Source organism: Taudactylus pleione, unplaced genomic scaffold (assembly GCF_031769625.1).
Source record: "Taudactylus pleione unplaced genomic scaffold, aTauple2 ptg000559l, whole genome shotgun sequence".
NCBI lineage: Eukaryota > Metazoa > Chordata > Amphibia > Anura > Myobatrachidae > Taudactylus > Taudactylus pleione.
The window spans coordinates 2,643,422-2,656,922 of NW_028284961.1; the positions used below are offsets into that span (position 1 = coordinate 2,643,422).

The window sequence follows — 13,501 nt, forward strand, 5'->3', positions numbered from 1 at the left end:
CAAAACCACCCTCGAGAGTTCTGGTTCGGATTAATTTTAGGATTTGGGTTTCTTTAAAATTGATAAAACAGCTAAGACCATGTAACTTAGACCAGCTTACCTGTAATCCAAAACCAAGATTTGTTTCTTAAATCTGTATTCCAAACTTACAGCAGACCTTAGCGGGGACTCTGTTCTACTCGGAACCCCAAAAATTTACTTGTTTGGGTCTGTTAGTAATAACTATATGGAATGTTCCACTTAAACAGGGTCATTTTTTATGAAGCTGGAGATTTATTACAATATGCTTAAAGCATGTCCCATATCTTTGTGTGTTAATGCTGGAGGAAGGATGTAATCATTTCTATCAGGCAGATGGTGAGTATAATATAATTCTAACGGATTAGAATCACTCCCATCCTCAATTACAGGGATAACTACGTTTAGGACTGATGGGAAGAGGACAATACAAACAGGCGTCTATTAAACCTTTCCTATCCAGGGCTGAGCAAGTGTCAAGGAAAATCCTCTGCAATTAAATTGAAGGACTTTTATCTAGAATAAGGGCCCAACGTGGCTGACATAGTGGCTGTAGACTTGCTAACTGCATCCAATTATTGTTGCCCAATGAATGGCGCACTCAAGGGGGGGTTTCTGAGTAAGCTTACCCTGAATCAATTAATTACTAATCAATTGTTTTCATATTTTCAGATGTGACTTTACAGGAAACACCAGCATTAGTTTACCGCACTACTGGCGGGATTCTGGACTTTTATGTGGTTATGGGTCCCGAACCGGAAGTTGTTGTTCAACAATACACAAAAGTAAGACGCCGATCGTTAGAGGTTTATATGTGTCTGATACTGTAACTAAGCTCATTACATTTCTATGTGTTCTCTTCAGCTTATTGGCCGCCCCGTTATGCCAGCCTATTGGGCTCTGGGATTTCAGCTATGTCGCTATGGATATGAGAACGACGCGGAAATCTCTAACCTGTATGAGGACATGAAAAGGGCTCAGATTCCTTATGTGAGTTTACAAATTGATTGTTACGGATTAGCGCAATTGACCCAATTTATTCCTCCTAAGGACGGGGTGGGCTTCTATTGGGAGGGTGCTGTGATAGAGGTCCAATCAGATCCCTCCCAGCAAACCTGCGGCGCGGGTGTCTTTCTGCCGGGTCATAGACACGGAAGGCCCTCATTCACAAAGGACAGATCTTACCGAGAGAGCGGTCCTTTGCGCGTTCCGTCATGCACACCGGCGTTACCAACACCGACATGCTTGCGAAGAGAGGCGGATGTGATGCGTCATGGATCCCGCCCAAATCATTCATCTGCACACCACAATATATACAGTATACAAGGCCATCGTACCACTACATGGCCGGCATTTCTGCTGAGACTCATTGATTATTTCACGTAAATGGACAGAAAATAGCTGCATTATTCTGGGATTACTGGCAAAATTGCCCCTCTAGGGGTCCCATTTTCATTAATTATACTACCCACCCCAGCCCAGGGGTGTCGGGAAGAGCCCTCTTTATTTTCAGCATAGAGACCTGTAACCTTTGATAAGGGGACACAATGTTTTTTGCACTGCCCCAGTCTGGGCCTGTGGCAGTGAGTCCTCGCGGTCTTAGGGGTATAGTTACTAAAGTGAGGGGTTTTAGAAGTGGAGATGTTGCCCATAGTAACCAATCAGATTCTACTTAACATTTATCTAGCACCTTCTAGAAGATAATAGCTAGAATCTGATTGGTTGCTATGGGCAACATCTCCACTTCCAAAAATCTGCATTTTAGTAAATAGACTCCTTAGTCTCCTGTTTCAGTGAAATGCAGCCAAGGGTGTCTAGCACTGGGGCTACTTGGGGGTGCGGCCTCCTGCCTGTTTTATTATTATTATTATTATTATTATTATTATTATTATTATTATTAACAAAGCATGGGTACTGGCTATATAACATGGGTACTGGCTATATTACATGGGTGCTGGCTATATTACATGGGTACTGGCTATATTACATGGATACTGGCTATATTACATGGGTACTGGCTATATAACATGGGTACTGGCTATATTACATGGGTACTGGCTATATTACATGGATACTGGCTATATTACAGGGGTACTGGCTATATTACATGGGTACTGACTATATTACTTGGATACTGGCTATATTACAGGGGTACTGGCTATATTACATGGGTACTGGCCATATTACATGGGTACTGACTATGTTACATGGGTACTGGCTATGTTACATGGGTACTGGCTATGTTACATGGGTACTGACTATATTACATGGGTACTGGCTATATTACATGGGTACTGGCTATATAACATGGGTACTGGCTATATTACATGGGTACTGGCTATATTACATGGATACTGGCTATATTACAGGGGTACTGGCTATATTACATGGGTACTGACTATATTACTTGGATACTGGCTATATTACAGGGGTACTGGCTATATTACATGGGTACTGGCCATATTACATGGGTACTGACTATGGCCCTCATTCAGAGCCGTACGCTCTGAGCAGAGCGCACGCTCTGAATGAGAGCCGGGCTCCATTTTCATGGAGCGTCCTCCTGGACGCTCGTATAGCTGTGGGTCACCACCCACAGGCTATACGAGCGTGCTTTTTGATGGCCGCGATGGTCGAGACCATCGCGACCATCGAAATTGCAAGCCGGAGCCTGCGGTTGAGGTTTTCAACCGCAAGCTCCGGAGTGATTTTGGCTCTATCAGAGCCAAAATCACTCCCACTGACATCACTAGTGATGTCAGTGGGCCGGCTTCTGACGGGAGGCGTTCCCGTGGGAACGCCCCCGTCAGGGAGGCACGCCCCCGGAACGCCCACCAAAGGGGGCGTGCTGTCAATCAACATTGACAGCACGCCCCCTTTGATCAGACACAACGAGCGAAGGACTTTCCTTCGCTCGTCGCGTCTGGCACATGCGCACGACGGAGCTCCCTCCGTCGTGCACATGCTCAGTGCATAACATCGACCCACTTGCGAGCGGACAGCCGCTCGCGAGTGGGTCTGAATCAGGCCCTATGTTACATGGGTACTGGCTATGTTACATGGGTACTGGCTATGTTACATGGGTACTGGCTATATTACATGGGTACTGGCTATATTATATTGGTAGTGGCTATATTATATTGGTAGTGGCTATATTACAAGGGTACTGGCTATATTACATGGGTACTGGCCATATTACATGGGTACTGACTATGTTACATGGGTACTGGCTATGTTACATGGGTACTGGCTATATTACATGGGTACTGGCTATATTATATTGGTAGTGGCTATATTATATTGGTAGTGGCTATATTACATTGGTACTGGCTATATTACAAGGGTACTGGCTATATTACAAGGGTACTGGCTATATTACAGGTGGCAATTTTGCCAGTGAAGTGTTAGTAACTTAGTTAGAGTGTGTCTGGAAATGCTTTTAAGCAAACACCTTATAGAATTGTACCAAGAGTTAGACTTGGTTAGGTGTGACCCTTTTAGGGTGAGAGGCACCTGCAGGTTATATAAAATGTCCCTCCTCACTGTAAATACGGCTGCTAGTCTCATTTTCCTTCTTGTGCCGAAGCTCGGCTCTGCCAGTCCCAGCATTTGCCGGCTTCTGCCAAATCCAATATGGATGACTTCTAATAACACAAGGTCATACACAAAACTGCATGATGACCTCTCGACTCTACGCAAGATCTACCGTACATCTCTCATCCTCAGTCATTAGAGGATCCCATTTCCAGTTACAGGACTGTTTTTGGCCTGTATAATACACTTCTGCATACAACACAGCTTTCCTGTAGCCTCATAACTTTCAAGCAGCTTTTCAGAACTCGCCTCAAATCAAATTTATCAAATGCCCCAACCTCTCTCCTAGATGTGCTAAGCCCAGGAGAGTGATAACGTAACAACCGAGCAGCTCCTAACTGTCATTTTTCAAACACAGCCAGTAACATGACAGGAGCTGACTGGTTGGTATTTTATCTCTCAACACTAGTCTTAGTACATCTCCCCCTTACCTCCCTACACTATTCTATGTGAGCATCACCCCTCTATACAATTCGCACAAAATTTAATATGTATTCTCTTTACCCAAATAATCTCTGTCCCCCAAACTTACATTGATTTGTGACTTGAACATACAGCCCACCAGGCACATTGTTACATTGTAATCTGGCTGCACCAATATGCAGTATGTGGCACAGAACCGTATGCTTCAATCAACTACTTTCATACAGTGTGTGAGCAGCGCCCTGTTACCTCTCTGTCTATCGCATTATATTGTCGTGTTTGCTCTAATCTGTAATGCAGAATGATTTTGCTATATTATCAAAAAAAAAACAATGATAATATCTGATGCAGATAATTATAATAAATTTACAAACTCTATCTTATCAATGTGCCCTTTGTACTCTATTTATCTATATCATTTACTTACACCACAGGATGTGCAATATGCTGATATTGATTACATGGAGCGTCAAATGGACTTTACGGTTGGTGCTGAATTCGCAGGATTACCGGCTCTGGTTGACCGAATAAGATCGGAAGGGATGAAATTTATTATACTTTTGGTGAGTGATATGAATATAAATAGAGAATTAGATGATGGGAAGTGAGAGAATGCGATCAAGATATAATGCTTCATATATAATGCCGGAACTGTACTATGTCTCCTGTATTCTAATAGCTGCATTCACGGTTTTTAGCCTAAACCTTTATACCTATTAATCAATGATCAGTAAAATGTTGGAGAATTGTGATGAGTAATTCAGTACTAGAAACCCTACAGTTTATTATTAATAGAATTTATTATCCAACATTATGTACTATGGGGGTGATTCAGCTTAGGATGCATGCAGGCAGCTTTGCAATTCCATCCTGGCTAATATGGTAATGCAGCAGGAGGTATATGACAAGCCCTCTATGACGCCCCCTGTATGACACTCCCTGTATGACGCCCCCTGTATGACACCCCCTGTATGACACCCCCTGTATGACACTCCCTGTATGACGCCCCCTGTATGACACCCCCTGTAGGACGCTCCCTCTATGACGCCCCCTCTATGACGCCCCTTCTATGATGCCCCCTGTATGACGAACCCTGTATGACGCCCCCTGTAAGGCACCCCCTGTAAGACACCCCCTGTAAGACACCCCCTGTAAGACACGCCTTGTAAGACACCCCCTTATGACACCCCCTGTATGACACTCCCTGTCACTCCTGGGGGTGCCTAACCCTAACCTCCCCCCGGGGATGCCTAACCCTAACCCCCCCTTCCCCTAGCCTAACCCTCCAAGGGGGGTGCCTAACCCTAAGTCCCCCTGGGAGACCCTAGACTTGACCCTCCCCCTCTCGGCTGTCCGCTTGCAATGCCCGGCTTACCTTCGTTCGGTATGCCAGGCATTGGGATTTCATTGGGTGGATAATGATAGTCATCAGGATTTCCACGCCTAGCATTAGTCCCATGTCTGGATTTCACAGTCGGGAAGCCGGCGGTAGGCATTTCGATTGCCGGCTTCTTGACTAAAACCCGCTGAATCAGCCCCTATATGTTGTATAATGCTGCACTTATAAAAATTAAAAAGAAAACATGTTTAACTTTGAAAATTTCAAGCCATACAAGCACTGAAATGTGCCGCTCATTATCTGACCAAGTATCACTGAGATAATTAGTTCATATATGAAATATGAGAGCACAGATCAATAAATGTAATTCATATAACCAAGCTTATGGTTTCTGGGTTTTCAATCCATATTGCCCGCATAGTGGCACATAATTAAAGTGTGATGGTCCAGCATGAAAAGGTGTTTGTGCGTTGGCAGCGAGCGTTTCTCCTCCCCTGCGATGAAGACAGAATAACGTATAGCAGCTGTTCGTGCATAAAATCGAGAGAACCACAATCTAAATCGCTAAGTCACAATTGTGTTGGAGCATTTGTTCATTACACCAATATTGCTACATTTTGAAACCTAACAATGTAGAAATCATTCAGTATTGGTTACTTGTGTATTGACACTCAAATAAGTCTGATGTTTCCTCTAACAGTGTTACGCTAAATGACCGATTCTGCTTGTGTTCACTGTAGGATCCAGCCATTGCCGGAAATGAAACCAGACCCTATCCAGCTTTCGATAGAGGTGTCCAAGATGATGTGTTTATCAAATGGGAAGATGGGAGCGACATAGTATGGGGAAAGGTATGCGTAATTACTGTATGTAGTGCCTAGACCAGGAACGTGCTTCGCATTAAAGTACCGCCAATTGCTCCTCTATAAACACTATCAGACGCTCTATTGGGCTGATGTGTAAATGGAAATGTTTTTCGTTGACTACGTTTAGACTGTTTGCTGAAATGAGTGGTGGGGGGGCCTTGGACTACATACCCTTTTTTAAACATAATAAGAGGTCCTATGATGCTGAGACTTGTAGTGCCATACAGAAAAAAAGGAAAATGCAAGTGCACACTCTAAGCACTAAGAATATGGATAATCAGAACAATTATTATAACCTCTTCAATTTAACAAGGAGTACGAATGAGGCACTCAGCACACGTTTAGCCAAAACTGCATGCTCACCTACCACGTCACGACCTCAAACGGTGGGTCCCTAATATTCCTAAGGTTCACGTCCAGAACATGGAACCCCCCAGGCCAGTGCAAGCAAATTGCCCCAGAACAGCACCAATGAGTGTTACCTAAGTGTTACATTAGTAAGAAGTAGCAGCTTAAGTGTTAAAAGTTGTTACATTAATAAAAAGTAGCAATTAAAGTGTAAAAAAAATTGACATTAGTAAATACAAAATAGTAGTTTAGGTGCTAAAACGTGCTAGCTTGGTAAGAAGTGACCATTCAAATGTTAAATTAGTCCACTCGCAATAATGCCCCGAAGCGGCCAGGCCACACCAGCCCATGGCGCCCCACTCCCAGTACCCAAACACATTCTTAATATTGACATATTATTTAAATTTACCCAGGACTTTCCTATGATAATGTCCATTCCAATATGTAGACTGAAAATGTAAGGACCCATACTATTTAAAAACACCCAAGAACAGCTTCAAACTATGAATTATTAGTTTATGAATTATTATTATATTATGAATTATTATTTTGTTTATGAATGAGACAAATGCTTGACATTGCTCACAGAGGAGTTAACTTCTCAGCCCCTGCTGACCTTAGATATTGGCAAGTGATCATTATGCTGAAATCTTCCATTCCCAATGGAGTACTTGGAAGAGCGACTAACTGCATCCTTCAAAACACGTTCCATTGTTTTTGACCAGTGTTTATAATTGCAACCGACTTGGGATTAGAACAAAAATAAATTAAATGACACACATTTTATGGTGCCTTTCCAAGTCAACCCCTGAAAAGTTGTACTAATAATAGTAATAATTATAATTATTTTTATTAATAATAATAATAATATATTATTATTATTATTATTAACATTTGTTTATTTTTTAATGTTCTTAAGGTCTGGCCAGATTTGCCCGACATTGATGTTGATGATTCTTTAGACTGGGATACACAAGTTAAGGTAATACAATTTTACTAATGCACTAATGTTTAGGTAAATCACACAGGTAATATCTGATTACCAATAAGGCAACCTAAGCATATGGCCAGAAATTAACGCACATTGCATTCAGAGACAGTGTCGGGCAATGTAGTTAGTTGTGAATAACTGTACGTGATCAAGTTCTACGTTTTTGGTATTGACTACTCCAGTTAGTGATCCCAATGATAGTATAGATTTTTTCTTTTCAATTCAAAGTTATAAACTGTAATAAAAAAATGTACATTTCGGGGTAGATTTGGGGGTAGCTTTATACCGATGATTGGCAGCTTTGTCCAATGGATTTAATGCAGTACCCAAAATAATTGCTCAACTATAAATAATTGCTAAACCAGGCTTTGACCAATTTGCCGGATAGTAAATCTATATTTTTTGGAATCCAGAAATTACACAGTGCATATGACCTTGCAAAATTTACATTTCTGGCAATTATGAGACCACCTAAAATAATTGGAAAAGAAGAAACCATTAATGTAAAAGGTCATACACTGAAATATAGATTGCAGATATTTTAATCAGTATCTACTTTATTATTTTTATTTTATTATATTTATATAGCTCCAGCATATTCCTTAGCACTTTGCAATGAGGATATACACTTTATTGAATGTTTTTGCAGGCTAGAAATTCATATTATTATTTTCATTATTAAAGCTTTTCAGAGCCTATGCTGCCTTCCCTGACTTTTTCTTAGAAAGGACGGCCACATGGTGGCACCGGGAAATCGAAGAATTTCGCCAAAATCATATTAGGTTTGATGGACTCTGGATAGTAAGTAAACTCACTTATTTATGAACCTATAGCAATAAAATGATATGGTACCGTACAAGAGAACTAGTAGCTGACATGTTTTATATGTTTTATGGGGTTATTAGATATACAGTTATCCATTTTTTTTTTTTTACTTCAATTTAACTGGACAGAGCAGTGACAGCACTTAGATTTGCGGGTCTGTCAATCTGTACGTCACCATACTGAGTATTCTTATAAATGAGAGCGTCCCCCATAGTTGTATGATTTCCTATAATTAGCACAATGGCCCTGATCCAGCATGGATCACTGTTGTGATCGTAGCTGCGATTACTCACGCAGGTCTGTTGCGAAAATATGCTAAAGAATGCATTCGCAAAGCCGTCGCACAGCCAGCATAGAGAAGCCCACTCTGCCGCTATCTCGCATCCGTAATACCCCTCATTCCTGCGTATACATCGGTAACATTGAGTAACATCGGACCCTTATGCACAATTAACCTTACTCAGAAATTGCTAACCTAAGTACTCAGGCTGCGTATGATTCGCTGTGGCTAATTTATGCACGCCCATGCAACGGCGTTCAAATGGACAGCCACGCCTGCGTTTCTACGACCACTCCCCTGTCACCACCCCCAAACGCTGACAGCCTATCACTCACTCTGCGATGGGATCCTGTGTTCTGCATGATAGCAGTGCAATTGCAATCTAGCCACTGCACACGAGCATTGCGGTGCCTACGCATGTGTCGTACGCACCATCGAACGATCTGCGCACACTGTCACTGCGGCAATCCGTGCTGAATCAGGCCCAATTTTCCAAAGGGGGGTTATGAGACTGAAGAGGTACTGTAAATAAATCTCACATGAAAACATTCTCGGAAAACATTTCAGGAAAATGTGATTATAATTAGAGCTGAGCGATTCAGTTTTGATGAAAACCGAACACACCCAACTTTGGGGTTCTGAGTTGAACCAAGTCCCAGCTCAGATCACTTTGGAATCCGGAGTAAAACGGAGTCCTGATTCGCGCCTTTTTGACAAGTTCGGAACTCGGATCTCATAAACGGATCTTGCATGTGTTATTGGCGGTTTTGCCAAAACCAAAATGCAACGATGATTTAGAACCAAAACCAATATGCTCATCTCTCATTATAATAGCAATGAAGACAATTGTTATATCTAATTAATCTTAATATTTCATGTGCCTCAGTCAGGGCTTTTTTTGCAACATTTGCGCATAAAATATGAGTGGAACATAATCAACACTCCACACATATTATATTATTGCTAGTTCCGAACTTGGCGAGAAGACACGAGTTGGGACTTGATTATACTCGGATCCCCAAAGTTTGGGTGTGTTCGGTTTTTCGCAAAACCAAACCACTCGTTGCTAATTTGCAGCCACTTTACTCACAGCGCTCAGTCAGGCCCTTGGACTGCAAAATGTTAAAGATAATGTAATTAGTGCTTAGATAAAATGTTTTAATTCTCTTTACGTATATATATGCACCACAATGTCGCAAATTAGGTAATTAGTATGGACATTTTGAAACAAATGACTGATAACTAGTGGCAGATTTTGTTTAGGGGTTGCAGCCAGTTGCAGGCCGTGACTGCACTGACAACCCTCTGTGATTCGCAGTGACTTCCCATTGGAAGCGCTACCTGCCAGTCACACACAGGACAGGCAGTCTCAGGTGGAGGTGTTTTCTGCCCCTGGGACTGCCAATCCAGGCCGTGATTAGCAGAGAGCGGCTTCCAGTGGGGAGCCTCAGTCGATGCAGTCCCTAGAAGTCAGTGTTTTTGCTCACGTGCATTTGGGCATGCGCCATTCCTAGCACCAGCCAGATCTATTGCGCAAACATCGGGATCCGGCCAAATGGGGCAGTCTCCTCCTCTCCTCCGGAAGCACCAGCCCCTCCTCATCCAAGAGGGTAGGTGTCAGGATGCGGCCTGGGATCGGCCACTACTCACCTCTGCGCTGGTGTCTTTGGGCTTAGGTGTCCAAACGCTGGGAGTGGAGGTGAGTGGTGACTGAGTATTCTCCCTGGGGTCCGCTAGGGCTTTCGTGCGTGCGTCCTGGTTTCCGGGGTGCCGGGCATGGGCGCAGCCATGTTGGCTCATTTCACCTGACTAGTCACTCCCAATGATAGTCCTGTGGTCACTCAGCTGTTCTTCTGATCCAATGATCAGCCACCCAGGGGTATTTTAGTCTGACTCCAGGAACAAGTAACTGCTGTTCAACTTCTTTGTACCAGTGCCTCTGATACCAGTGTTGCTCTGTGCTATTTTCTTTAAAGTGTTGCTTCAGCCTGCTCACAGTTCTCTAAAGTCTCCAGCATTAGCTTCCTTGTTATTTTCAGTCTGAGAGTTAGTTTTCTCCTAGTAACCATGTTTTTCTATGTCTGTGTGTCTTTGTATATGTGCTACTGAGGTGTCAGATTACCTGCTAGTACTAATTAGATCCCAACTGCCTCTTTAAGCATTCCCAGCCTGTCTACATCTCTGTGTTTGTTTGTGCAGTCAACAACTACATTCATAGCATTCCAGTATATGTCTGTGTTCTTTTCTCTGTGTCTTGTCTGTGCAATCTGCACCTGCATATGTAATTATTCCCAGTATATGCATGTGTCCAGTCTGCTCTGTGTTTGCCTGTGTAGCCTGCACAATCAGTACCAGCATTTCTAGCTTTTCCAGTATTAGCCTTTGTCCATGCTGCTCTGTGTTTTTCTTCACTAATCGGCACCTAGATTTTTAACTGTTTCCAGTCCATGCCTGTGTTCTAGCATCCAGATTCTTCCCCTGTTTTCTAACATTCAGATCCATCTCCAGAGTTCATTCATTCCGTTCACCTCCAGTGTTATAGCTTTCATTATAGTTCCGTCACTCCCCTAGTCACCCGAACCCCCCGGCTCACCGAACCAAGCTTCCTAGTGTTACTCCTGACTTGACTAACAGCCCTTCCAAGCAAACTACAGTAAAGCATCAAAGTTTCCTGCGCCCTAAACTTACTGAGGTTGAACGACAGCAACTCCGGGAACTGCATCTGTGTTCAGGAACTTTTTACTAGAAAACAATTTGCTGTCCTGTACACAGTATGTTAAAGTGGCATTTCTCATTCTTGTACACATTAGGATATGAATGAGCCCGCCAGCTTTGTTCACGGATCTACAAATGGCTGCAGAAATGAGTTATTGAACAAGCCTGATTATATGCCAGGTAATAACAATTCATTACATATACCTTCATTATATTTTTAGAACCCATTATATATTACTACAAGTGGCAGAAGTTGCAGAATTACCCTGTGCTAAGGTATGAAAATGGCAGCGATCAAGGGAAAAAATGTTTTTAAAAAAGGTCTACGCTGCTCCCAAACTGGTTCTTTTTTTTCTTCTAATCAAGATTATGTAGTGATACATTCAATCAGTTCTACATGACTGTTAATTCTTTTTTCAGCTTTGGAGTCCAGACACATGGGATTATCGCACAAGACCTTGTGTATGGATAGTGTACAACACCTGCCCAACGGAGAAACCGTTAACCATTACGATGTCCACAATTTGTATGGATGGTCTCACTCTAAGCCAACACTTGAGTGAGTTTACAATGTTTAAACTTAAGTTTACATAAGACAAATAGTTGTCTTCAATTTTCTTTTTGTCTTAATTGCCAAATGTTATTATCACTTCACTATTCGTTGTCTATAACTGCAAAGACATTATATAAAGTTGAAGTGGAATAGAAAAAGTGGTGTCAGTAAATTGTTACTTAGTATTATCTGTGATACTTTACTGAATCCTATGTCATTGTCAGTGTACTTGCAGGATATCAAGGAACATTTGTTTTATAAAAAAAAAAATGCTGCGTCCATCAATCTAAGACTGGGGAAGTAAATAGGGGCACTACAGTGGGGGCTATTTAATTTGCACTGTCCCTACTTCATCAGGGGGCTGGGATTCGAGTACCTACTGTTGAAGGCTATTTGCTTTTATTTTGCCATATCCAACCAGCAAGTACTGTAGGTGCTGGGCTGTGGAGAGCAATGATGGGTGAAGTTGATGGGGGAATCATGGAAAAATCATGGGGGCGAGCCCAGAAACAAAATGAATGAAAACCACTGTGCACACTGAGGAGGGGTCATTATTCCATCTGCACAGCTAGCATGGGCCTCTGCTGTGTAATTGGTACCCATCCCCCTCCCCTTTCAGCACCCCCTGGTAGGTGAGGCAGCAGCATTTTGACACATGGTGTTAGCATTATATGTGACCCCAGAAAGTAAGAAAAGTCACCATGGATGTGCTCTCATTACAGCATGGTACCCCAAAAACATACTACTGTACCTGATACAGCGATCCAGCTAGTCTGCAATGCCCTGTGACTCCAGATCTTGGCATACTGACATTGAGGGCTAGTAAGAGGGCTTATCGGTGTATTTATTTATGTGGTGATACATTGGCCATTCATTAATGTACTGCAGTGTAAGTTCCTGTAACAGATGTTTTTCCAAATCGCTGACTAATATGCATTGCTTTACAGCGCTCTGCGACAAATTACAGGAGAACGCGGAATAGTCATCTCTCGCTCCACGTACCCATCCTCCGGGCAGTGGGTGGGACACTGGCTTGGTGACAACACTGCCGCCTGGGATCAAGTGGCTAAATCTATTATTGGTAAGTAGCACATTCTTCTGACACATTTCCTAAGAAAGGGATGTGTCCCATAGGTGAGGTTACTGAGCATAGATATTAGCCTGTACATTAGTTAGATGACCCCGTTCAGTACCAGGTGATGGTGACTGCGGAAATTCGTTGTATTACTCTGTTTTCTGATCACTGATAGAATTTCATCACTGTGGGGCTGAAGTAGAGACAACGTACATCTGCTGTTGGAGAGTATCGGGTGTGGGTCTGCACTGCTCATGCTCCAGAACCGAGTGCAGGGGAAGGGGCGTCATTGGGCTGTACTGGAGCATGGTCATGCAGGCAATGCTAAGTGAGGGGGTTGTGTCAATGGAAACTGTGGGCAATGCGGAGATGGCCGGAAGCACGAATACAGCTGTAACCAGATGTGTCTCTTACACCGAGCATATGGCTAGTGCAGGCGCGGACTGATCATGGGGATGAAGGTAACACCAATCA

At 42.8% G+C, this 13,501-nt stretch overlaps 1 protein-coding gene across 1 annotated transcript in view; it reads left to right on the forward strand.

Annotated features, from left to right (window-relative positions):
- The window catches only part of LOC148481847 (maltase-glucoamylase-like), a 212,421-nt gene that overhangs the window by 153,343 nt on the left and 45,577 nt on the right, over nt 1-13,501 (forward strand). Inside the window, exons 29-37 of the mRNA XM_088452934.1 lie at nt 691-803; nt 883-1,008; nt 4,470-4,598; nt 6,115-6,225; nt 7,508-7,570; nt 8,264-8,380; nt 11,495-11,579; nt 11,820-11,958; nt 12,900-13,033. Coding sequence (XP_088309060.1) covers nt 691-803; nt 883-1,008; nt 4,470-4,598; nt 6,115-6,225; nt 7,508-7,570; nt 8,264-8,380; nt 11,495-11,579; nt 11,820-11,958; nt 12,900-13,033 — 1,017 coding nt within the window. The remainder of the gene's footprint in view (nt 1-690; nt 804-882; nt 1,009-4,469; nt 4,599-6,114; nt 6,226-7,507; nt 7,571-8,263; nt 8,381-11,494; nt 11,580-11,819; nt 11,959-12,899; nt 13,034-13,501) is intronic.